General features: G+C 37.1%; 1 protein-coding gene across 1 annotated transcript in view; it reads right to left on the bottom strand.

The window, feature by feature from the left end:
- Positions 1-4552: 4552 nt before the first annotated feature.
- The window catches only part of FAM91A1 (family with sequence similarity 91, member A1), a 26037-nt gene continuing 2662 nt past the window's right edge, over positions 4553-27927 (bottom strand). Inside the window, exons 3-24 of the mRNA XM_009881044.1 lie at positions 27293-27444; positions 26332-26389; positions 24565-24632; positions 23223-23336; positions 22078-22168; positions 19829-19891; positions 18662-18768; positions 17728-17766; positions 17510-17622; positions 16488-16606; positions 15959-16071; positions 15672-15758; positions 14128-14260; positions 13283-13431; positions 12690-12824; positions 10489-10602; positions 9471-9543; positions 8043-8192; positions 7426-7533; positions 7006-7129; positions 6108-6177; positions 4553-4729 (exon numbers count right to left, since the gene is read on the bottom strand). Coding sequence (XP_009879346.1) covers positions 4553-4729; positions 6108-6177; positions 7006-7129; positions 7426-7533; positions 8043-8192; positions 9471-9543; positions 10489-10602; positions 12690-12824; positions 13283-13431; positions 14128-14260; positions 15672-15758; positions 15959-16071; positions 16488-16606; positions 17510-17622; positions 17728-17766; positions 18662-18768; positions 19829-19891; positions 22078-22168; positions 23223-23336; positions 24565-24632; positions 26332-26389; positions 27293-27444 — 2357 coding nt within the window. The remainder of the gene's footprint in view (positions 4730-6107; positions 6178-7005; positions 7130-7425; positions 7534-8042; positions 8193-9470; positions 9544-10488; positions 10603-12689; positions 12825-13282; positions 13432-14127; positions 14261-15671; positions 15759-15958; positions 16072-16487; positions 16607-17509; positions 17623-17727; positions 17767-18661; positions 18769-19828; positions 19892-22077; positions 22169-23222; positions 23337-24564; positions 24633-26331; positions 26390-27292; positions 27445-27927) is intronic.

Raw genomic sequence — 27927 nt, 5'->3', positions numbered from 1 at the left:
AATTTCTTGTATTACTGGGTGTATGTTCAGCTATGCTAGTGTTCTCCAAACCCACAATTTGAATTTTGTCTGGCATTCAACCCTGACCTACTCAAAAACAAGCGTATAAAATCACTTCAGGTATGTTATAACCAGGAGCACAGAATAATTGAGGTCAAGAAGGACCTCAGGTGGTCTGTAGTCCAATCTCCTGCTCAGAGCAAGGTCACCTATAAGATCAGATGAAGTTGCTCAGGGCTTTATCCAGTCTGGTTTTGAAAACCTCCACGGAAGGAGGCTGCACAACACCTCTGGGCAGCCTGCTGCGGTCCTTGGCTGTCTTAATTGGAAAAAAAAAAAAAAAATTTTCTTTACATCCTTTGCAGGGGAAAAAAAAAAACAACAAGAAATAAGCAATTGTAAGAAATTATACTGCTGTAGCACAGAAAGATATTAGGACAAAACACTGGTCACCTGTGCACCTGTTCTGAGGTTCTTTCATAGTTCTGCTTAGATAGGGAACAATAGTTTTCTTTGAGTACTTTATATCTCCTAGCCCAGCTCAATTCCTAAAGCCTGCCCAGTTCCAGCTCACCTGAAGGCCCATTTCCCAAAGGCATCTTATACCAAGTAGTTCCTAAGCAAGTGATCTTGATCTCTTGATCACTCAAAGTCACTTGATCTCTTGAAGTCACTCCAAGCCTTCTACAAGAAGCATTAAAAAAGCTTGGGTTTGTTCCAGGGGATGGGAGGGAGGATTAACATTAGCTTTAAATGCTGAACAATAAAATCAGACACATTTCAACTGCGGTCCAAAAGGAGCCTTAAGGTGTAACAAATGACAAAGCTAGAGTCATGTATTTGGAGTATTCAAGTGGAACAAAAGGCCTTGGGGTGGAGCAAAAAAAAATATAGTTAGATACACATTCTCAAGAAAATATGAGATAGAATAAAGATTTAAACCCACACAAACTCATCTAGTTGAAGATGTCCCTGCTCATTGCAGGGGAGGTTATACTAGATGACCTTTAAAGGTCCCTTCCAAGCCAAACTATTCTGTGAAACCCAAGCAGGATGTTATTTGGTTTCTTTCACCATCTAGGAATGTATTTCTTTCTTATATTGTAACCAAACTGTGACACACTCTGCAGTTATACTGCTAAGATGAATCCTCAGCCTGGTTTACTTTAAAGAAACAAATAACAATTTTAGTCTCATTTCTTCCAAGTTCCCAGTAAAAAATGTCTTTAGTCAGAGAAAATGGGTAAGACACTACATTTGCAAGTGACTTCAAATATCCACTATCAAACACTACAGGTTTAGAACATGGTTGAAGGAGACAGCGTGTACACCATCCTCTTGTACTTTCCCTTCTCCTTAGAGGTTAAGCATATGGCATAGAAAAGGCTACACTAAAATAAGGGGTTTCCGTTGATAAAACTGCATTTCTGCAGAATTGCATGCATACAGGAAAAAGATACTTTGATGACATTTGGTAGTCTTGAGCACTACAGTCACGGAGTGACACTTTAGTGCTGCACCAAAGAAGAAAACTACTGCATGTGAAGGATTCTGCACATGGTTTGACCTACACCACAGTTTATTTGTAAACATCTGTTACATGTGCCAATAATTTAACTGAACACAGACTTTGTACAATTCAATGTATAATATTAACAATGTCACACTAGAAGAGCGCAACTGTATTCAGTCACAGTCGTACTTTAAAACCTTCAAAATACAAACCATTTAGAACACTGAACAAGAAAATAAAGGAAAACTCAAGAACAATGACTGAAAAGAAAAAAAGTGAAATAATAAATCATGATCAAAAAAACCTGAAAACAAGCATAACACACCTTCTAGTTGACTCCTGAACATCTTCAGGGGTATCTGGACTGAATACAACTTGGGTTGTGCCAGAGCACAAAGCCAATCTCTCTTCTGCAAGTTAGAAGTCTTGCTGAAGAGAGAAACTTAAAACACCTTTACAGTGTGTAACGCATGTGATTTTCCCCACTGTCAATAAAACTACCTGAAGAAATTAAATTGATTTAATTTGTCTTTATTTGCAATACAGTATAAAATAGATTCTTTTGGTATGAAGATCTTTAAGATCTTATTTTTTACACCATATTTAAAACAAAAGTCACATACTTTGAGTACAGCCTCTGGACCATCCCAAGCACTGCAGCTGTAGTCGAGTTTCAGGTATTTTATGGACTTCTTTGGTTGCAATCTCTTCAATAAACTTCAGATATGCAGACTTGAACATTTCAAGTCCTAAACTAGTGTTGAAGCACCTAAATTAGACTTGCTTGAGTTCTAAAAAACTGCAACACATCTGGAATTCTCACCATTAACTGTAAGATTTATGGGTATTAAACAACTCTGAAGAGCAGGCTACTTGTATTTAGGAACTTTACTGTAGACAACCTAATAACAAAGGGTATCCTTCACTTAATAACATGGAAGAATATGCAGTGAGAACAAGAAATTTTCACCCATTTTTAAACTTCCATACAACTTGCGCTATCATAACTTTACACGCTAGTATAGACAGTGCATGGCAAAATTCGATACAATACGCCAAACTAGCTCATCTACTACAGCTCACTGCAGCACTTAAAGTAACATCTATAGTACTGAAAGTGTAAGCCATCACCTGCTGCTTAGCTCCTCTACAGTGCTAGATATTGGCTTAACCTCCGCATAACAATTCTCACAGCAAATGTTTCTTCTGCCATTTCTAGCAGATTGACATCCAATTCCTCTTTAATTTCTTTCAAAGGAAATAAGGCAACTTAAAAGAAAACACTACGGAGAGTATGCACATCCAGTACAAAAGTCACTGTAGTGTAAATGATCAATTTTATATAGATAATCTAGCTCTGTAATACACGCAGAATACTACATTCAGCTGCTACTGGTAAAATACAAAACCAGAACAGATGTAAGAAAGCAGCACTGAGCAAACTGAAGTGCTACAGACTTCCAGTTTCTTAGAGCGCAAGTCCTACACTTACACTTTAGGAATGTATATAAAGCAAAGGAAAAAAAGAACGGAATTCTCACAGTTGTAACTGAAGCCACTGTGTTATCCTATCATAGTATGTTTGTCCGTTTCAAACGTCTGTCATGTTTTTTCTTACAGCCATACAGAACAGGACACAAACCCAAACGTTGCCATTTTTCTCCTTGCTGTTGTCCAGCATTATCTATGCCACAGATTCTTGGTCCATTACGTGTTGTAGGCTAGTAATGACAGGATGGTTAAGCCTCATTTTCAATTAGGACTATTTAAAACAAGGCAGTTCCAGTAAAGAACAGAGTTAGCTAAAGTAAAACTACTTTAGACAGCTGCATTAAAAATCTTAACATTTTACATATCTTGTTCTCCTTGTGTGCTAAATGGGACAGACTTCTTTAAGCTGGCAAAAAGTTAATGCCTAATATAAACAAAGTGAAATCATGCTACATAAAATCATGCCCTATGAAGAGCCAGAACATGATTTTAGCTGAAACAGCTCACTGTTAATGTTTATCATAATCAACAGCTGTTCAAGGAAAACAGATTCAGAGAAGTCTCTGCCTACGCATCCTCTGCTGTTATCTTCCTTTGCTAATGACTGTCATGTGAAAAATCAAAAGCTCTGTTCTTTCAAACATTAATCAACAGGACTGATCTAGTTATCTACCTTATACTCAACTTACATCATCAGGAGTTTTCCCACGGCAATCATTGCCAGCTTCAAATAACAATGAGGGACTGACTCCCAGTGTGATCAAGTCTCAGACACTTCTGGTTTCATACAAAGAGTAAGACAAATCCGTTATCACAAAGAACGCCATGAACAGAGCTGACCACTTCAGCCCTTCCATAATTCCACACCTCCATTGAATTCTGCCAGAGATGAAAGTGTACCACTCATCTTCAAAGTGGCCTTAAGTCATCAGCAGGCCTTCAAGTCTGCACTAATTCAGCCTCCTGTGAGCATCAAATCTCTTCCCATTGTACTGATTTGTCAAGGCCTCAATGTTAAGCTGAACTACAGAATTCAACGAGTCTTAATGCCCCATATTACCATGATAATTTTTTTTTTTTTTTAAACAGTGGGTATCACTGAGCTTTCAGAGGAAGAGCCAAATCTCTTACCTTTATACAGAAAGATTTTCAGTAATACAGTACAAAACTAAACAGAATTTATGTTTGAGTAACGAACATAGAAAACTACTATTGCCATTTTGTGGTGACAGCATAGAAATTTAACAATCATCAGAAAGCCTAGAAAGGGCGTGTTTAGTTATAAAAGAAAGATTGTCTCAAGATAAAAATAGTGCTGACAGCTAAAAAGCTCTCTGTTGCAGCAAGATATGCAGTAATGAGTAACAAGTTCTAGACGGTTTAAGCACTTCCCCAATACTGCAACACAACACATTTTTGTAACACTACTTTTACATGGGTTATGCTGCAACAGCGGTACACTTCTTAGTGATTGGCACTAGGAATTAACCATAATAGAAGAAAGGCATTTAGTGATCAATGCATGAGAATCCCTATTTGACCTGTTCCTTAGGTGTGGCTGAAAAAAACTGAGGAAGGAGACCATCCGTTCCATTCAGATAATACACCTTCTTTGAACATGAGATTCTTGGCAGGAAGTGGAACACCCATATCTGCAGAAACAGGCTGCAAAAGTGAACTTGAAGAACCAGCATCATGGAGCTGATCCAGTGTTGAAATACCTTCCTAAAACCAAAAGGAAGAAAAAAAAAAAATAGCGTCTTAAAAAAAAGACAAACAATGAAGGATTTAACAGGTAGAATATGACAGGCTAATCCAATCTGCAAATACACTTAGTGTTTTATAAAGTGTGTTACTTTAATCCAATAAATACCAAATCATTATGGAAGTAAAACCAGAATAAACAAGGGGAAGCATGAAATAAGCATACAGCTGCCTCAGATGCATTCATGCATGCATTATTTGCCTTCAAGAAACCTTCAGGGAAGCCCGAGGCTTAGAATTGAAGGACAGACGCAGCAAAATACATGTAAAGCTATAATATCTTCAGAACTATTATCATACTGATATTTATCCAACACTGAGCTAAGAGCTATGCATATATTTGGAGGCACTGATTTGACCATATTTTGAGTAGTTTTATTTCCCAGAAGTTTGGTTTTCTCAGCTTAAAAAAATCACTTTGGCACCTTCTTTATTTCCTCTCTATACAGATCATCATCAAGGACAGTGTATCTCGGAGACAATATCTAAGAGATTAGGACAGGAGTCATTTGAGACAGACAGATGGTTCCAAGGCTTCTAACCTACTGGGAACATCCAATGTTTTCATGCGGAAGTGGTTTCAGGGTCACACCATCCGTAACACTACCTCTTTAAGTAACCTGCAAGTTCCTTACTTTATTGAAAAGATAGAATTTTAGAGAAAAATATCATAAGACATAAGCAGCTAAGTAGATTCCATGTTACACGTGGACATGCCTTGCTAGCGTACATTTCCATGCAGAATTACAGCAGGCTGCAGACCTGGCATTCCTCCTTGCTTGCTAAACAAGACTCCTATTCTCTACCTATGCTCTTAATAAAATCCTCCCAGAGTATGCAGTTTTACGCATTTATACTCATTCAATACCGAGATCTAGAGGATCTTAAGACAAATGCAAAAAGTAATTGTTATGAAATACATGTTAATGTATTTTATTTTTTCCTAAGGGAACACAGTTGACTTGAGACGCAGATAAAATCTCAAAAGATCAGCACATCCACAGTTTGCAGTAAATCTCCCTAACACATCTAAGAAGCAACCCAATTTTGCTTTGCAAGTTCCATTAAAAAAACCAATGAAACTAATTACACAGAAGATGCAACCACAGAAGTCAAGAGACGCGTATTAAATAAGGCTAGAAAACGGACAGGGAAGTACTCACTTTTTGCTACCAGTAGAATTTAAGGTTGATACTGCTCTTAATACAGTTACCGTTTCAAGAAAAAGCAAATAAAACCAACCATGTATGTTTCCATACAGCCAAGGACGGCAAGTAGGAGGGCAAAAAGGGATGACAGACCATACAGAACAATTTACAACTGGATTATGGCTCCTTACCTGGAATGAATGAACAAAATTAAGGACCTGAAGAGACAGCTTTCTACTGGAATGTAAGAGTTTTTGAAGGCTGTCAGAAACAAAAGAGAAAAAGCTATATCCAAGGCATGCAAATTTTTACGAGTAAAGTACCATAGTAACTTGCTCACAAGTAACTCTAGCAGTATTTAACATCATGTGACACAGTTAAAAGCTTTCACACAGAAAGTTTGGTATTATTGTCATCACTGAAGAGGTGCTCAACTCATCTCATCTGCTCTTGGGTCTAGTCAGCTAAATAGTATTTTCCCTATCATTTACACAGTGCTAAAGTGACACTACTGCAATTGAAAAATGCTATTTTACATAAGATACATTAATATATTAGACTTTATCATGTCTCATTCTTATCTAGGACAGTCTGGTAACATGACTTTTAAGAAGCAGATTAGTGACACACTGTTAAAAAGCAGGTCAACTACTATAATAAAATCCTTAAGCCATGTTTTCAAGCAGCCTTAGTTTTGTCTCCCCCCGGAATCGGGGTAGAGGGGTTAGGAGGAGGAAAGAAAGCCTATGCCAAGCTAGGAAGGAGAAATGAGTAGGAAGGCACCCAAATTTACTGTCTTTCCTGATCTGTTCATAGACAGTTTACTACAAAGAATTAATTTTCACCTTCCAGAAACTACAAAAAGAGCCTAATCTTAATCTTGGCACAACTAAGGACTACTAGATTATACATTATAGCTGGTATGCATGAGCCAAAAAGCGACCACCTCATACACTAGAATTAGGTACTCTACAAAACTTAGCTCAGGTCTACTCCTGTAGTCATCAAGTTGTAGGTATAATTTTTGCAGAAGCACTGGACCTAACACATACAACCTGTTAAACCTGTAGCTGATAAATTACAGCTCACCTTTCTTTTCTACATAATCCATGAGTGGCAATTTTTCTGCAGACTTTCTGATTCAACTCAGAGCTGAAGAGTGGAATGCCAAAGCATAATTCCAGGGGAACCCACTCCAATTCTGTTGTGGGTACTACAGAAAGAAAACCAAGAGACAACCAAATTTTAAGAAAAGACAAAGCAAGAACATTGAATGCAGAACCAGTTCTCTCAGATCAGGCTCCACTGGACAGTTCATACTTTTTAAGATAGTTCATCTACTGAACTGCTCAAAGATTTAAGGTAATCTGAATTTTAAGCAGGGAGAAGAGTTAGCACCGATTATTGTCCGGGATGACAAGTGCAAACAACAATGTGTTCAGATCCTTAAAATCAAGATATCTCATTGGACGGAAAATGTTTAGTACAAGCCATTTGCTGTGTTTTTACCTTCAAGGCTTTGCTTGACTGCAGAATCCATTGGGGTTTCTTCTATTACCATCTCAAATGATTCTGTGCTCCCATTTACATCAGATCCTGATACTAGTTCAGCCTCTCCTAAAGGTAAAGTAATTCTCACATAAACATGCAGATGAATATAAGTTTAGCAAACACCTGATGTAAGGAACATGACACAAGCTTTGCCCAAAGACCATATAGCTATAAAACTGGAGGAAGGGATATGGAGAAACATAGGGCCTGATTAATTTTAGGACTAAAGAGTCACTTAGGGATTCTCAACTCATTTATGAAAGATTAAGTTCAGGCACATAAACCCACCAAAATTTACTTTTAATATTTTGAAATTATTCTTTTTCTTCTGTTGACTGCTCTAGTCCAGTGATTTTTCAGTCTGTATTTGCTATTTCTGAGCTAGTAACAACGACGAATTAGGAAGTAAACCTACTGCCAATAGATTCAGACTCAAAATGCGTTCCTATCTGGGTTGGATAGTATTTTGTAGAGTTCCAAATCAAAGAACTGTAATCCTTTGTTCACCTTTGCTAAAGTGATTGTATGTGAAATTACGGTAACACAGCCAAAAGAGACAATCATTGGTAACTAACCTCTTCCATCAGAAGCATCGCTCAGCTTTCTGTTAGCATTCCGACTTGAAGGATTCAACATCGTGACATAGCCACAAAAATGCTGCAAGTCTACTTTGTTTCTCAGTATTTTTAAAGCTGTATGAATGCCCATATTCACACGAGAGAAATCTAGTGGAAAACAACACATATTCCAGCTTACTTTATAAGAAGCCTTCTCCATAACCGTATAGTTCATCTCTAGGCCAGGCTAAGTTTTTTATCTGGATTTTTCTCTCTTGTAATGCTCCAGCTTAGTGATCACATTGGTAGATCTGGGATAACACATGAGTGATCACGGTCTTCCCACACCAAGCACTACTTGTTATTTTGTAGTACAGTAAAAGAGCCAAAGAGAAAGAAAAATACAAACAGAAGATGATCCCTCTCTCACACACAGACACATACAGACAGCAGAGATGAAAAGGTTCAGCTAGGAATTAGACGTCCAGCTCCTTCAGTGCCAAAGTCTTTTATGGCAAATTCAATACAAGATACATGTTCCACATACTTGGAATTCTGAAGAATTAGAACACAGTACTAGACGTCAACAAGTAGTTTCAATATTGAGTTGTTCATGCTAGAACTTAGGAGATTCTGTCTTCAAGATTTTTCACCTAGCATCAAGTCGGAAGAAAACAAACACCCCAGAGAGTGCAAATATAGAAGTGACTCATTTTGAACTTAGTAAAAACTAAATTAGGAATATAGCTGTACTTCTAGTTGGCCCAGATTTTTTTAAGTGGTAGCTTAAATAATTTTAAATTTCATACCTGGATAATCATACTTTCATGACAGCTCTCAGTTGGGAAGGCTATGGCCTAAACTACCCAAAGTTTGTGTCCTACTCATCAAGGAGTAGTTCAGAACATGCTAATTGGTGCCTTTCAAAAAATCAGTTGAGCTAGGCAGACTTTGAAGGAATAGGGGATTTTGCTAGCAAAGCTCTTCCTGGGGAAAAAACCTCCATAATAGTTCCCAGTGATACTAATTAAGATAAGTTTGTTCAGTTTTGGTCTCACCTTTTGTACAGTTAAGAGATGCTGAATAGAATACATGGAAGATTTATTTATGCAGTTAATAAATATGCTAGTTAATAAGACAGTATGCACAAAGAAAGATTTAGAAGTGTTTGTGGAAGTTACTTCTTTACATCTGTGCTGGGAGAGAAGAGAAGCCAGAAAAGATATTCTAATCAGGACAAAGAAGATAGAAAGGAGAAGGCCGTATCTCTAAGCTCAGAACAGACTTGTCAACCATTTAAATATTCTTTTGATTTTCTCGTCTAACTTGATTTGTAAGATCAAGAAAATTTGTACTAAAAGGATTATTGCAACCTTACTGCATACAGTAATGTGCAAGAAAATGAAATAGGGTGGTGTGGAGATTACATTAAAGACAGTGAGTTACCTCCCTGCTGCTCAGCTTCATCAAATGGGAAAGGTATGTGCATTGTTTCTCCCATTCCGTGCATGCCATGCCCCTGAACATCAAGAAATTAAATTAGGAACAGAAAAATATACTTATCAACTTAGCTTAGTCCAGTCAAGTTGGTGAAACAAATAAGCAGATCATTAAAGTGCTTGCTTAGCTGAAATAAGTAATTAAATAAAATACCCCTTCTCCTCTAAAACACATGTGAGTAAACACAATGAAGTTAAACTTCAGGTGAAGAAGAGCAATTTTTCTCTCCATTTACTAGATAGAAACAGATTTCATAATCACCAAGCGCTTCTGAAGCAAAATGGAGTTTACACCCTTAAATACAGAACCTTTTGAAGCAGTCAAAGCTGTCACAAGTGGGCCTTTGAGAATGGGTAATTTTATGTTTGTTACAAAATTAAATATCTATTTATTTGAATGAGTAATTCTGAGACTTCAACTGAACTGATGAAACAGAAGAGGAAGCTGTTTTACTTCTCCCAAATAAAGAAACCCATTCTACTTTTGCTATTTGTGATAAAGAACATGTTTTGCTATAATTTACTGTAAAAGACGAATACCAAGCATTCGAAAAAGGTGCATTTCTGGAATAACAGTTCATACTCCCAGCTACCTTATACCACTACTGTCTCAAAAGCTCGTGGGGTCTTCACTTTCGTTCCAGTTTTGTATATCCCTAACACTCTTACAAATCCACATCTCATTTTTAGCTGGCAAAACTCTATTATGTCTGCCCATGATACAATAATGCATACATAACACGCATTCAATTCAAAACCCATGTCTTCACCACCACTGAAGCATAGCAGCACTGGCTACAGAAGTTAAACATATTTTTCTGCTCTTGGCAAAAGTGTAGCTCTCCTACATTGTTTATCTCCTCTACTATGTAACAGCTTAACTCAAAAAAAAAAGCATATTTATACATTTATATATTTTATTTATACATTTCATTTATATTTCATTTATACACAGCACTCTGTACCTGAATTAGAACAGCAGAATGTGTTAAAGCATCATTCAACATTGTGAGCACATTTGAAGTAGGAACTACTCCTGGGTCGTGACCCCAAGACGTTATTAGTAAGCGATCATAACCCTAGAAGAGAGAAAATAAGAGTATTTACAGTAGTAATGGACTACCCAAGCGCATAAAGTGAAATACCAGAGTTAAGCCTTAGCATTGTTACAAATAGGAAGTTACCACAGGTAACTACGACTCTATAGCATTACACTTTGTACCAATTGGTATTCCTGATAAAGACAGAAGTTTGCCAACCTCAAAGTTAAGATGCTATTTTGAACAGGAGGTGTCTGTCACCAATTCCTGTAGAACTATGTGGTCGTTGCAGCAGCCTCCTAGCAAATAGGAGATGAAAATAATCCCACATAAATTTAAAAGCAAACACCATCAACAGAGAACAAAGATATATCAAGCCCCAAAATACCTATCCAAGGGGGGAGACAGGAAGAACACTGACTAGGAAGTAATTTCCTAGTTTCTCAGTTTTCAAGATTGAATTTCCCTGCATCTCTGTAAGATTTCTAGAAATGTATTGACAGTTCTTTAAGAAAATTACACTGCCAAACAGTAGCAGGAGAGAAGCATTCACACATGAATGCAGAGGAAAAATAGCTCCAGTAAGTTTTTGACAGTGCAGAATGTGAGATCATTTAGTACAAGAAAACCTGACCTATCAGGACACTAGGATTCAAGCAGTATTGAATTTTTCCAAGACTACCACACCGAATGCTTTTTACTAATAAAAGTACAAATCCATACATTTACTGGTAGTTTAAGCTAATGAGAGACTAAGCTTTGAATCAAGCTCATCACCACTGATGAGTGCAAAACGCCTTCTGCGCTAAAAGCCTTGATTCACTTAATTCTGTTATCTTAAAGTCTTAGAAGTATCCACAAGATTTTTGAAATCAGAAAGGGAAGGGAATGCGAAAGAGGCTTGAGGAATGGAAAATAAACCTACAAATCTTACAGTCAGAGATGACTACTGATGCAGGTACACCTAAGAATACACATCCCTCTTTGAATGCCTCCATATCATTGTAATATATTTATCTCCTCAAGTACCTATTCCAAATGATGAGATGAAAACTGTAGAGTCCTCTCTGCAATTATAAATTTGAACAATATTATTTTACGAATTCCACTGTGAGCAGCAAGACCCAAACACTGCCAAGTTTCTGCTGCATTTCAAATCAAAGTCAATAGATAAAATGATTTTTGGTTCAGGCAAGTTTAGAAGTTACCACAATCACTTCCACCTAGGTTTGCCTAGAATACAGAATACCTAACAGTACTCCTTTGTGGCACATTTATCCTTATTAGCGTCTCAGAGACAGAATGGGAGAAGGTAGCATTCAGGCATGAGTTGATCACCTGCACCGTCTTCTGGGACTCCTTGCCAAAGCCCTGTACGGATGCTAAAAACTTAAGTGGATTCAAGACTGGAAGGAACTTGGGAGAGTTCCTGATCACTGCAGAGACAAGAATTCCAGTCACAACCTCTATATACACAAAATCACATACTGCTTAGGAAGTTCCAGACCAGAACATGGGGAAGGCTGGAAAGGTCTTAAGACAAAGTGTTACATATTATGCTTATTCTTCCTACTTTCAGCCACTGCTAGAGAGAGGCTACTGGGCTAGGAGACGTTTTGTCCAACTTAGTGCAACCCTTATTTAAACTGCAGGGAGAATTACAGCCTAGAACTTCAAAGTTTCCATCACAGATTTCTACACTGGACAAACTGGAACTGATTGTCTTAGCCATCTTCTAAACCAGACAAAGTTATATGTAGAAGTGTTCTTTCTTATGTAATACTAGAAAAAGCACAACATACTAGGTCTCTATCTTTTGATATAGCTCTTCTACCATCTTCGTAACATGTTCTTGGGATGGGTTTACAAACAACTACAGTACCACATTTTACGCTAAAATTGAAAGGGTTGGCATCAAATACACTGGAGTCACATTGTGACAAGAGAGACGTAAGTAGCATTCCTTTTTCAGAACCTAGAAAGAAAACAAATCAAGATGCTACACTACATAAAACGTGCTTCCAGAAAAGGTACATCATCTACAATACCTCTGACTTCAACTGCGTACAGCATACCTTTGAAATGTTTAGAGAAGGGAGGGAGAAAAAAATCCATGCAAACGCTACCTGAAAAATGTCTGGAAGTTTTCGAAGACGTGTTCCTTTAGAAAGCAACAGAGAGGGTGGTCCTTGTCCAGTTATATGGTAAATATACAGTTTGAACCAAACTGAACTAACTTCTGGTATCGCAGGTCCAATATGCTGAAGAGACATTATTCAAGAAATCAGGAACAACTTAATATTGCGACTGTTATATGTACGGGTATCACTTAAGAATCAACAGTTTTAAAGAAATACAAATCCTGCATTACTCTGCTACTGGTAATATTCTAGATACTTAGTCCAGTATTGCAAGACTCTTGACAGAAAGGTGATAGTAAAGTATTTTCTGTGAATACAAATTCAAGAACAAAATATCTGTCATTGACTCTACTTGAACAGATAAATTGTAACTAAATTAAACAAACTTAATTTACTAAGTATTAACATTTTTCCTCACTAAACAGTTTTTTTTAGATGAAAAACTATTTTACTATTCTACATGCCAATAATTGAGTCACTTAAAGTGACATCTAAAAGATGTATTCAAAACAAAGCTATTAAGAAGATATTATATTACTAGATACTGAGGGGAAAAAAAAAATAAATTGTTTTTTCACCTGGGGTGTACAGCTGCTAATAGGTCGAATTTCATTGGTGAGTGGTGCCATGGAAACCAGTAGAGTATAATTTTTGTTGAGAACTCTGCTGCAGGTAGCTGGATCCAAGCCAAGCAAACTCTCACACCGTAAGAGGTCCAAGGGAAACCCTACATTGAAAACATACAATTCTTAAATTATCAGTTAAGATGGAACATACAACCCAAAACATGACTTCAGATTTCTATTATCCCGTGCTAAGCCATGAATACAATATTTTCCACAACTAAGTTTTAAATTATTGGGGTGAATTTTAATAAATCTGTACATGATTTTAGCAATTCCAGTAATACAAGGTTGTTGGGCACAGAACTACAACTTGCTCCTCACCAACTAACTGATCGCAGGAAATAAGCACAGAGATACCCAGGAAGTTAGGTAAGATTTTTTTTGGGGGAAAAAAAAGTCTACCCCCATTAGAAGAATACACTCCCTTTCATGACTTGAAAAATGTTTCTTTGACAGAAGAACTCTGAATAAACAATGGCTTCTTTATTATGGCCTTCAGAAGCACACGATTTGAAACCAATCTCCTCCTCAAGTTCAGCTTTTCTTGGCATCATTATGTTTTTATCTGTTGCTGTGGATGTTAAGCCCAAGTTTTGACAACCAAATCTGTCATTCAACAGGCAAACTCAGTAATGCAAGTTCAAAGGATGATGAAAAAGTGATGTTTTGGCTTCAAAATGTTTTTAAACAAGTAGGATACAGATTGCTTTCTGAAATAGCAGCTTAATCAGAAAGCCAAGTCCATGGCAGATAAGTAAACAAACTTAGGAGGATTTCCTCAAAAGTGTTCGCAGTACCATTATTTGGTTGATCAGGCTGTACAGCTTGTGCCCCCAGGTCTTTGTTATGCCGCAAAAACAGTATTGTGTTTCTCAGTGTAAGTGCATGATCGAAGTACCGCTGTGCTTCCCCTTCACCCGTGCTTTGAACCTAAACAAGAAACAAAATAAACGCATACAAGTTTCCACAAGCATCAATCACAGAAAAGGAAAGATTAATAAATTAGCATTTTAGAGCTTTGGAATTGAGTAACAACCCTGCAGCTTATATGCCAAGGTGATTTACAGCAACTATTAAATGAAAAGTGAGTCTTGGCCATGCCAGTCAAACAGTCAAAAAGAACACAAAGGCAACATATATAAACCACAACTGCGACTCAGTCTTTAGGTAAAAGTATTTAAATGCCCAGTCGTCCTGACTGGTATAAAAATGATACAGCAATTAACAGCAGTCATCCTACGTAATTAAATTTGCCTTTCTAGAACTACCTTTAAAAGCTAGATAGGTTAAATATTCCAGCATATAATGGTCAAAGTTTCCTACAAAAATGGTGTGCAGACTTTCAGAAATATTAACACCTTACTGAAAAGAAAGTGATTTCCATTGAACAAGCCCTAATGCAGGTGTGTGTACACACAGACTCGAACCAAGAGTGTACAAAGACCGTCAAGAGACTGGAGCTTCTCCCTTATGAGAAAAGGCTGAGAGACCTGGGTCTGTTTAGCCTAGAGGAGAGAAGGTTGAGGGGATTCCATCAATACTTATAAATATCTAAAGGGCCAGTGTCAAGAGGATGGGGCCAGACTTTCAGCAGTGCCCAGTGACAGGAAAAGGGGCCATGGGCACGCCTGGAACACAGAAAATTCCATCTCAACATGAGAAAAAACTTCTTTACTTTAAGGGCGACAGAGCACTGGCACAGGCTGCCCAGAGAGGTTGTGGAGTCTCCTTCTCTGGAGATATTCAAAACCTGCCTGGATGCATTCCTGTCCAGCCTGCTCTAGGTGCAAATGCTTTGGCAGGGGGGTTGGACTAGATGATCTTCAAAGGTCCCATCCAACCTCCACCATGAAACTACATGTGAAATGTAGTTCATGCACTCACTTTGCTCACCAAATTCACCACATTCACAGACATGCATGGTGTGACCCTGAAAGTCACTAGAGGTATAAATGAGGGGAGGTTTAGATTGGATTTTAGGAAAAAATTCTTCGCTGAAAGGGTTATCAAGCATTGGAACAGGCTGCCCAGGGAAGTGGTGGAGTCACCATCGCTGGAGGGATTTAAAAGACAGGTAGACATGGTGCTTAGGGACATGATTCAGTAGTCGTTTTGGCAGTGTTAGGTTGATGGTTGGACTCAATGATCTTAAAGGTCCCTTCCAACCTAGACGATTTTATGCTGTGAAGAAGAAACACCTTAACTGAACCACATAGGTTCGGTATGATAAAAGTGCTTGTTCTTACCATGGTATTTTTACACAATGAAAATACTGGGGGGTTTGGCCCCTTTAGCACTTCAAGTGCTGAAAAAGCATTTCGTCAAACATGTAACTGATTACCTTTTCCAGCTCCACCAAGAAGCTGTCAAGACTCTCATCTGACAGTTTCCCAACTTCAAACATAGTGACTGCATGACTTTTCAAGTTCTGAAACAACAAAACAAAGCTGTCTTAATTCCTTGAGAATGAAATGGGCAAGCAAAAGTTTTATTAAACAGAAACATTGCTTCACAACAAACAATACAGAAGTTTTTAAAATAATTACAGCTGTATTATATTGAAGTCAAAGTATTTTAAAGCTCTACATATTTATTCTTGGCATGATACATTGAACAATTTTGACATACTGGTGAAAGATTTCCCATCATTAAAAAGGCAGTGAGAGTAGAATCAAACAGGAAGGCAATACGCTTTGTGTGTCCACTAGACAGATTCAGGCTGCTCACGCTGGCTGTTTCAGCTAATAAAAAACAAAAAGAAAATATATGATCAAATTTGCTTTATTTAAGAATAAAATTAGCAAGTTTAAATCAAATCTATTAAAAAAAGAAGAAAACCCATTAGTTATTGTCATACTGAGTAGAACAGAATTCTCTTATCACTACCAAACTACAGATTGACCTAATGCAGAAGCTGGTATCTTTGCGTCCATTGATAACTATAATATAGATCAGCCTCATCTTAAGAAACAAAACTATTTGGCTAAAGCATTTTAAACCAAAGTAGACACCACCTCCCCCACTGTATATTCCATATGGAAAAAGGATCTACACAATCTGTGTTTTACTTGTTTCTAGACCCCTTTACAGCCTATGGCACTCTAGAAATATAAAAATAATTGATCCTAATGTATTAAAATTTACTGTTAGTGCTAACCTGGATCATCTTGACTGTTGGTATCTGTATCTGTGGCTGATGACCCAGCTTCCTGTATAGGACTTCTGTTTTCCCCACTGTCCCATGAAAGCAGCATCTTTTGAGGGTCCAAAGTACTCCTATTAATGTGAATTAAAATCCACATCTATCGGTCATGGTAGTACCAGAGAAGTATCTCTGCCTTCCACTGCTAGTAGTCCATGCATAGGCATACCCAGTTCATGCCTTTCAATGCTCCTAAGCCCTAAATCAGTCAAGCTTGATGTCCCTCAGAGTCCTGCTTTAGCTTCAGCAGAAAAGTTTATCTGGGGTTTGAAAATACCAGATTTTGCAAAAGAAAAATCAAACCACCATCGCTGAAGAAGAATCCAATGGAGAAAAAGCTAATTTACTTTGTTCTCACAGTCTGATTTAACATTAAAGAAAACTCAGAGCAGTCATTTTATATGGCTTAATAGATATTGAACTAAAAGTGCCTGACAATTCTTAATTAATGCAACTTGGCACTCCAACTTGGAGAAGTCTTTGTTGATTGGTAGTAACATCACTTTTCTAGGATCTGATATAGATATAAATATATGCGAGAGTGTCAATGACAGAACTGCAATGGTACTTGACAGCAAGTAAGCAAACTTTATGTATATATTCATTGACAGCAGTGCCAAGAGACTTTGTCTCTGTTCTAGCACAGTAACAGCTGTTATTTCTGGCTGCAGGAGTTTAAAGAAAACATACACTTGTCTGTTTCAAAAGTGAGCAATTAGGCATTTAAAGGTCAAAAAGCCAGTACTAAGTAACAGCATCAAAAGTAGTACATTGAACTTACAGGCTAAATTACCAGTCCTTATCCTCCGACTAAAGAGAGGATGGAGTATTCTTGTCATTATAAACATGAGAAAGCCAAGTGACATTTGTTGTTGCAGAAGGGAAAGAATGCAACCCATAGGTTTATAATTAGATTTTGGTTCTAGTTTTCTCTTCAATGAGAAAAATAAGCCTTGCGAAAGAATTAAGACACTTACTTCAGTCTGTTTACTGAAGGAACATTCTTCCACGATGGATGAAGATTATCCAGGTTTATTACTTGGCCTTTTTTATGAGCAAAGCCTAACCGACAATACATGGACACAGCATTCTAAAGAAACACACATACATATAATAAGGAACTGCTATATGAAACCAGGTTGCAAGACTGTGAACTTTCCACATCAAGTTCAACAGATGCATTATACACACATACCTTTACTAAAGATAAGTCAATCTGTAGGACGTTTGCAAGCTAAAAAAAAAAAAAAAAAAAAGAAGAATCAGCAATACAGTATTAACAATGCAGGGTAATTCACCATTTGTGGGCTTCAGCATCTTTTTGTTGGTTTTCTTTATTTTTAAACCCAGTCTGTACCAGTAGGAACAATTTTGTTTTCATCGAAAGTGATGAAAAGAGGGGATGAAGTCTCATAATTGTCCCACTTGAAAGCATGCAAAAAAAAGACGAGGTTATCTTCCACTGCGTAATTTCTAGGTTAATCATGCATACCATTTTTAGGTTAATCATGTATATCAGAAGACATGCAAAGAGGAAAACAAATCCTGGATATCTTTAATGGGTATTTTTCAGGTGCTTATGTACCAGGTTTTGAGAATAAGACCTTATGAAAACATATTTCTAATATTAAAATTATAAATACTTATGCAAAAGTTCCATTCCTACTTTAAGCCAACATCCTTCATGTTTTCACTGCCAAAGAAAAAAATTTTAATTTTTTTTATTTCACCCAATCAAAACTCACTCTGTTCCAGTTCTAGCTCATATAAGATAGTCTTCATTAGTCACCCTTGTGTAAATTCATTTCAGCTGATGGAATTGTTTCACTGAATTGAAAGTACTTCTTCAAGCCTGAAGCACTATAAAAGTTACACTCAAGATAAAAAAAAAACAGGTTGGATCTTAAGTCTGGCAATACTTCTAAGTAAAATCACTTGATACTGATCCACATCTCTGCCTTGAGTACTTTCAGCAGTGTGCTTTGGGCCCTTTCAAGTTTTCCTATCTCATAGAATGGTTTGGGTTGGAAGGGACCTTAGAGATCATCTTGTCCCAACCCCCCTGCCTTGGGCAGGAACACCTTCCACTAGACCAGGTTACTCCCTGACACAGGGTAAGTTTTACTTACCTCTGCCACATTAGTGTGTTCATCTATTGAAACAAATATCTTGTACAGGAGTGTTTCAAAGTAATCACCTTGCACTCTGTTCATCACAAAACCTTCAAGTGGTGGCACTAAAAAGAAGAATCACTTGCAAAATTACAATTCTGTAACTAATATGATCAAACTGAAACTGCATAAAACCAGAAAAATAAATTTACACTTATTTAGTTTTCATGGTACCTGTAATTTTGAGGATTTTCTAGTCACAAAATAAAAGCCTAAAGATAATATACATGGTATTTAAAATTCTCCTGCTCCTTAAGTAATGGTTGTCAGTGTGTTTTCTCACAAAAACTAATGCCACTCTACCTTGCATGATAATCTTGCAGCCTCCAGCTCATCCACTACAGGTAATTTCCAGTCACCCAGCCATAAGATGAATTTGTAATGTGTATGGAGATGATTGCAGTGGGACACAAAAAAAACCCAGCCCCCATACACACTCTGTAGCCAAGACTCCCAAAGCTATTATCTCAGCAGTATCTCTCTTGTACTTAGAGGACTTCCACTAAACTGATCTCTACTACAGCAATGACAGGTACTTCTGCACGGTGGCAAGGTTCCAAACAATTTATACCTTTGCAGATTACACTGAATTCAGAACCCCCCGAGACCTAGCAGAGCATGAGCTGTTCAAAAGGGCAGCCACGTGCTGTGCTAGTTTAAGCTCCTACATAGTACACAAACTCAGCAGATGACCAACTGATGTGACAAGACCATGAAGGATGGAATTGGCTATAAAAAAAGTTGCATCTGTCAAGAAAAAAGGAGTCAAAAAAGGCATCCTTTTGGCAGGGCAACTATGTTTCTCTATCCTATTCTTCCTTCTCATTACAGATAGGAAGGTACTTAATAATTCATGCCATGAATCTTTAAAAGAATCTCACCTTATCTAAATATGTACACAAAACAAGAAAATACAAGAATTCAAGTTGAAATAAATCCTATATACAATAAAAACAATGTTTTAATAGGGTGGAAAACATTTAGTCAGGAAAATTTTCATAGTTCAAATGTTTTCCTTAAGCAAACTCATGCACAGAGACAAGCAGCTTCCAAGATAGACAACTACATGATAACTGAAATGAAACCAAGAAAACAGAGGTGTAATACCATTACGTATGTATTTACCTGCTATACAGCTGTCATCAGATATTGGCACATCAAGGTATATAAATCCTTTGTTATACAAACCTTTATAAATAAAAGCACATCGTTTTAGAAAAAAAAAAAACATTTTCCAGAATACTAATGATACAAAGTAGACTTCCCCATCAGCCAATTCAAGTAATTTTTCCTAATAGCCTCCACAATAGAATATTACTGTGCAATGCATGGATCAATAAACCACATGTAATATTAAACAGGTGTCACCCTAAATCAGAGTTCTTTACTTGCAGTCTGATGCAATACACTTGGAGCTCTAAACGTACTTTCAGGACAATCGAGGACAGTAGAATGATCACAGACTGAAGTAGCTCCATTTGACAAAGACGAGTGTGTCCCTGCTAAACGTTAACTTAGTTTTCACTGTCATCAGTGTACTGTCAAGAAGTGGTTTGGTTTCTTTTATCCTAAATTAGTTTTGTCAGCTGAGGATGCTGGCTACATTTTGGTTCTGCCCTAACTCAGGCTGGAACTTGCATACTTCGTAGCAAGGATACAAACTAAACCGCATCAGTTCTGATGGTCCTCACATGTCCTTCCCACACATCTTCACAAAAAGCCTTTTTTACACAACTGCAAAAATAAATTCTGGGGCATTTCAGCACAAGGCATCAGCAAAGCTGCAGCAGATACAGAGGGACACTGCATACAATGAGGATAATAAGATGGCAGATTTTAAATGACACTTTCCCCACATTAAGATCGATTTGAGTGCTGAGCATCTCATCTGAGTTCTGCAGAGTAGATAAGCCAAGGAGAAGTTTTTAAGGAAGGGGAAAATATTTCAGCATGGTTCCTTTTAGAGTCTACGGTTTGTAACAGCTATACTCTAACAGTAAAGCACAAAGCTAAATTACACAGTATAAAATAAGCCCAATTTATTGTCAGTGATTCCTTGTGTGTTAACCAAGATCACTTCATCTACACCATATTCATTACTGCTGGGAGGAAGTGTACCAACAACCCTCAGGTGAAGCGTTATTAAACATCTGAAGTAGAATTGTCAGGATGTTTCACACACACACAGAGCTCAGCCCAGCTATAGGTCTATGTATGTATCTATAGTATATCTAGTAAAATTACTACAGCCAGTAAGTTCTTAAATGAAATGCCTGCATTAAACCAAAAAATAACGTAAATTCATACTAATACAACTGCTGTTCAGCACAGGCAGTGACACATACTCAGCTATGCAAACTAGCTGTAATGGACACTGCAAGCCATCAACATGCTAGGAATGCTTTTCACTGTCTCTCGTTCAGATTCAGCTCTCATTAAACAGTCCTCTTTCCCCATTAAATCCCATTCTACTGGTAGACCGTTACATTAATCATCTGTACATTCTATTTTTACCCATGAGTTAGGGTAGAAAGGTACGCTAGTTCCTTCTAAACCTACTAAACCTGAGCTGTAACCCTCTCCACAAGCAACATCAGGCCATGTTAGGACAAAGATCATGAAGTGCTTTTGGAATTTAAATTTTCTTAAGCCCTGTACTGTTTCAGATCTACTCCAGAGCATGAATTTCACCTACCTCACTTTTTTTTTTTTTTAATTTTTTTTGTTCTGCTTCAGTAACAGGCAGTGGAATTCTGCCTCAGTATCTTAGGGAAACTACAGTGCTCAGCTTCGATTGCTTGTAGTATGCCAAGCATTTACAGAGACACTTCTTAAGAAGTTTGTCAGTGATTTTACACTCCCTTATGTAAAGTGATTTGTCTATAATACTTGTTATGCTGAAATGGGGACACACACGCACACCATTTTTCAGTAACAGTTGCAGACCTTTGAGAAACAAGACAGCCCCTTAGATTTAAGGCCCATTTTTATGGTGTTCAAACAGTACAAAGTTACAAAACCTCTCCTTCTTTGAAAACCAAGGACTGAAGTTTTACCACTCAGGATTACCAAATCTGACATTTTTCATTTCAGTTTCAGCTTGTCCTCATCTACATCCCCCTTCCCAACTGACAGTTTTTAATGAAAGAATTTGTTGAATAAAACAATACCAGAGCAACAGCTGCTAATGGCTCATCGTTAAAGCATTTACAAGATCTAGACTGCAGTCTGTACAAGTTCTTGAGCATTTTCTTCCACCTCCTCTTATACTTCAACTATCTACATCCCCTTTTATTCCTAGTTTTCAGACACTGCTCTCAGAATTTATTAAGCAAGATCTACAAACAGAAAAGGAATGTTCATTAATAACTTACTGTGAACCACATTGAAGTCTAATGAACCAGCAAGCTGAGGACCTGAATCAATTATCTTATCAATAGCAGACTTCTCCGATGTAGTACAAATCTATGTAAAAGAAATCGTGTTAGCCTTTTGTAGCAATGAGTCTAAGCAACTTACTTAATACCACCCAAATCCCAAACGTTTTGGCCTCAAATCAGTCATAAGTAATGTAAGAATATAGGAAGTAACCCATGTTCTTAATCAAAATATTGAAGAATTCACTTCAGTTCCTGATAGTCTTAAAATTTCTCACTCTTGTTCCTGCACAAAATTATGCATGCTCTAGGAACAGTACTTAATTGCAGGGGTATTTGGTAAGTGAAATTCACAGTGTAATAGGTTTGCTCTTTAAAACTTCCAAACTGAGTGTTCAACCACACAACTGGAACCATTCTAGAAAGAGGTCCATTACAATGTCAAAGTAACATGCTCCGGGTTAACTACTCTGAGTTGATGGGATGTCAGAATATAAGTATCCACTGCCTAAGATATTCCAAATGGTAGCCAAAAAAGATGCCATCACTGCTTTAAGCTTGTTCCAATCTAAACAAAAGACTTACACAGAAGGAATTAAATCCAGACCAAATGACTAGCTGACTGTAAAAAGAAACTGTGAGAATGAAAGTAGAATGAGGATGAAACATTAAGTCAGCTCACAAATTTTTCTTGTGCAAACAATGAAACAGATAAGGAGACATAAAGAGCAGAAACAATGAAAATATCTATCAATTAAAGTCCAGTAATATTCTGATTCTAACTATAGTGAAGGTAAAGATTCAGTCAAAATTGAGCTGTCAGGGCTTAAATACCAATTTAAGAAAACATATTTTGTTGCTTGCTCCCTACAAAGCACATTATCACACGCATTATTCACCACAGACTGATTGATGCAAAACCACCTCACTGTACATAGTGAAGAAAGTACAAAGAAGGGAGAGGGCAGAATATGTAAACAAATAAAACATCACAATTTCCATTAGTTCCAATCTCTATTCCATAAAAGAGTTGTTATAAACCTGCAACATAATCTTTGTTCATTCTACACAAAGGGAAGCCCCTGTTTTCAGGGACTATCAGTATTCAACCACAATTAGAGATGCAATCCATACTAAAATACCTTGATGTCATCCTCAGTGATGTAGCCAGACTGCACGACCCACCAAGCTTCTATAGCAATCTCCACAGGTTTCACAGGTAACAGATCATGAGCTGTTTTCCTTCTGAAAAATTTCTGCAGTGGTACAGTCCATTTGAGATAGTAATAAAGAGCACTTCACATGTGCAGACAGCCATTTACCCTTATATAAACTGATTTTTACACACATCCATTTTTAAGTACATTATATTCACAGACTGGGCATGCACAAATACTTGTCATTTAGTAAAAGCTTCTCTCCCCTCTCAAATCATGTGAAAATGGGAAGGGGAAAAAAAATTATTTGCATCTCATACCCATAAACCCATGTATTCATTCATATTGTGTCACTAATTAAAAACCACACTGTTCAAACACATTAGGATCAAGTTCAAATTTAAACTATTTATGACATTTTCTAACGTGAACAGGTAAGAGCATAGCATACAAAGTATATATGGAGCATTTTAAAGAAGTTCAATGATCTTAAAAAAAAAAATTCAGGAACATTTGATTTACTTTAAAGGACAAAGTACCCCACATTCTCAATAAGCACTGTGCTAAAAAACTACAATGAATTTCAGTCCAAGAAAGAAAAAACGGAGGGTACTGCTTATTTATAGACCTGAAGAACTTCTCTTCCATTGTACAGCCATTAGTTTTCAGTTCACACTATCAACTTCATGTTTTGCTGAGCACACTTTTGGTTGAAGGAGCACTGTGAAGCTACTGCAAGAGCACCTATGAGTTTCTCGAAGAAAGGAAGGAACTGTTGCAAACGAAAGGGCCTACTTTTGTCAACAATCATTACAGTGTTTTCCACACATGCTGTTCACATGCAAGGACACCTGTTCAGACTCATTACTGTTGTCTCAGAAACAACCATACACACTAAAAAATTTTCACCTACATGGAGGACTGTCCCAGAATAAACTCTAATCTCAGCTGCACTCACAGCAACATGGAATAATTCTTCCAGAACTAGTATCATTATTCCATGTTTATACTGGCCAGGAGACCTTAGTTACCTGCTGCCATAGAATAAATAAAGCTCTGAAAATATATATTTGGGGTGGGGGGGTGGGGGAAGACGTAGCACTGAATATCTTTTTTTTCAGTATACTTTGATTTTAAGATAAAAAGCTCTTCATTAAATTCAGGAAACACAATATAATTAGCAATACACTATGTCACATTCAATTAGACATACTATTAAACTAACAAGATCCAAGAAATTATTCCATTCTTCATTTCCTATGAAATAATAGCAGGTGTAGGGAGGGACTGGAGAAGGAAAGGGAGAGAAAATTAAAGGCAAACTTACTTTTGAAGACCTACATTGGTTCATTAGATCTATGTACTGGTTTCTTCCTATACCAAGAAGTCTTAGACCTGAAAAATAAGTAAGGTTTTAGTTCTCTTAAGACAGGTTTAAACTGAAGATACATAAAACATTCTTCAAAGAATCAGACCTACTTCTATAATAATATCTTTAATTACTCTTTCTTGCCAGAATAAAAGGATAGTTATAGGAACTAAATGCAGTTTCAACTGAATTTGACAGAGAACCATGTGCATCTAAAACCATAATCCATCCCCGTTCATTTACTCTGTACAGGTTAAAAAAAAAACCTTTATCTCGTATCTCTCAAGTCACGGGGTAGCAGGGAATAATCCAACCCCTTTCTCTCCTACACTGACATCAACAGGTAATAATGTTTCAACTTAAAAGAACTAAAGTTGTACCAGATTTTGGTCAATAGTTTTTCTTCCCTTCTAATAAATCCCACACCAAGCACTGGATTAGAAATTTAAACTAAGAGCACAAAAGGCCACATAAGACTATAAGGAAGATGATTCAGATCTAGTTGAGCTAAACCGAATCAGAATTTAATTCTATAATCTCTAGCCTTCAACCATTAAGGAACTATGAACAGATACTGGAAAATTACTCACTAGTTTTAAAACTGAGACAGAATACAGATTAAGTCCAACTTTCTAGTTTGACTCTTCTTTTTATGATAAGACGTTAATAAAGATGTTTAACTTAATTATACCTCAGCAAGTGATGTGCAGCTGCTGCTAAAATAACAGAATTGTTAGGAAAAAAAAAAAAAAAAAACAGCGAAGCCTTTCCTCTCTTCATGATCCTGAGTAACACTAGATTTCCAACAAGCTACACGGCACTGAAAAAAGCTTTTCCTGATCTGTTTTCCTAGTGTGAACATTACAGAGAGGTAAATTAGTACAGTTAACTGACAATATCCTTAAAAAAAAACAAACACACAAAAGCACCTCACCAAACTGTTTTCAAAACCTGCAGGCTGCTCCTCCCCTGACTGCACACTATCATTAAAGAGAACTATATAAATTCATACCGAAGGTGAGGAATTAAGTCTTTAGCTATAAATAACTTCTCAATGGCAGGTTTGATTAACACCCTCCCTATGCCAGCAGTTTGCATTTTCTGCTATAAGACTTATCAGTAGGCTGTTGCTCTTACTCTGTTTTCCACCAAGTTCAATGTTTTTGCTTTCCTGATCTCCCCACCTCATACTCACAACAGTCTAACAGAAAGCAGGATAAAAAACCTAGCACATCCAGGAGTGTCATAAAATACAAGATCCTCTTCTTTCTCTTTTCTGGTACTTCATTCCTTGAAGTATCCATCCACACTGATGCTAATTCACAAGAGTGTTAACAGCCTTTCACTGTCTTCCCAAAGCTTTCTGCCAAACACGTGCCAAAAAACGCACTAGGAAAGACCAGCAGCTCAGCTTGCCGATGCATAATGGCCAGTAAGACTTACCAGCCAGAAGTCCAAGCAAATAGGGATGCAATACAAGCAAGGACAGAAGCTGCACAAGGTTTTGCACCGTTCCTATTTGTTCTCAAACTAGCCCAATTCCAGCGCTGGCCATACGGACAGAAGTCTGTATGGAGAGCACACGCTCCTTAAGTCACTATTTAAATGTTTCTATGCCTTCATTCATACACTTATGTTCAAGCAAACAGACGCCCACAAATTCACTTTCAGAAGCTCCTCATTTCCAACTCACTGAAAGCAGTAATGCAGCTAGGTAATACTTACAGTCAGCAGCAGTGAAGTTGGGTAATGAATCATAGCTTTTTTCACTGTTCATTATATCCTTAAAAAGACAAGAAAACTTAGTTGCAACAAAAAAGTCATCATTTCAGCAGGTCCAAAATTCTCCCTTTTTTTTTTTTAAGAACAAAATGAAATTAAAACAAATCTATGAAAGTCAGTTACCTTATCAAACTTGCCAATTACTTGATTAATCATTATACAATAAGTTAAATACATAAAAAAGAGACTTCTGTTTAACATAAGCTTTACAGAGAAAAATGCTAACTGACAGAATAATAAAGATAAAATCCTGTCTCTGTCTTCCCAAAAAAAAAAAAAAAACAGCACAAGGAATTGCTAACAGTAATAACAGAATAAGCTAACAACTAATCCATTATGTCTGCAATCACTATACACAAAATAAACAAAGGGCTTCTGATATCCAATCAAAATAAAAGAAGGTTGCCAGAGTGCTGACTGAAAACAGACCCATCTTTGTTCTCAACAAAGGATCTTCTTCAAGCTTTTGAAAAACCTTCTAATATGGTTAAGTGTCTTTTTTGAAAGGGAACAAAAAAAGAAAATAACCGTTCAAATGTACTGGTTTTTAAAAATGGAAATTGTGTATGTTTTATTAATCTAAAAGAATGAGCTATTTCTTTTACAGTTTGAAGTGAAGAGTCCCAATCTCAAACATCAAAAGAGAAAGCCTGGCCTCAGAGTGAGTCCCACCCTTGTTCCACATGACAAAGTCTAGCTCTTGAACAGCCTACAGGGCAGAAGGGAAAAAAACCTGCAGGTACAAGTATTTGTTTAGAAAGTTTCCTTACTGTTTCCTTACTTGACAGCATAACCTATCCAAAAGTGAACAAACTACATGACACTGCCTCGTATGCATTAAACAATCGTCACCAACATCTCTAGGACAGAAAGCAACGTATTCTCACCATAGTTTTGTACTCACCTCCATTATGCCAGTGTAATATGAAAACGGTGTTACCCTCAGACCTTTTACCATGATGTCAGACAAATGATAAGGGTACAACATGAGATGATCTCGACTGTATTTTAAAAGATCCTCATAATATTTACGTTCATCTTTCTTGATGTGCTTAACTACAAGGGGAAAAAAAAAAATTACACTGCTCTATGAAGTTCAATTTAAAAAAAAAAAAAAAAGCATTACAACAAAAGCATTAAAAATACTATAGTGGTAACTGACAGAAAATGAAAAATAAAATAAAGGAGTGATGCTGGGCATTCAGCATCCAGGGATTTCTACATACGATACCAGTACCCTCAGAGGCTTAGCGACAACCTTAGAACAGGGCAGATTTATTTTACAGGTTACCCAGAAGTAGCCCATTGAGACAGAACTCATGCAGGCTGTAGAAAATTATCTTTTAATTCTTGAAACTATTATCTACTTTGGGAAGACAAATGGATGCCATCAATGCAAAATAAATTGAAAGTCTGCAAACAAGTCATAGCCAATAGCTCATGTGAGTCAGGGCCACTGTCTGCATGTCATCTAGTGGCAGGCTTTATTTCATTAGTCAAATCCTCTCTTAACATCTCTTAACTTCTCAGAAAATGGTG

Source organism: Charadrius vociferus, unplaced genomic scaffold, assembly GCF_000708025.1.
Source record: "Charadrius vociferus isolate BGI_N301 unplaced genomic scaffold, ASM70802v2 scaffold2, whole genome shotgun sequence".
NCBI classification, from domain to species: domain Eukaryota; kingdom Metazoa; phylum Chordata; class Aves; order Charadriiformes; family Charadriidae; genus Charadrius; species Charadrius vociferus.
This window is presented reverse-complemented; position numbering and strand designations above follow the sequence as displayed.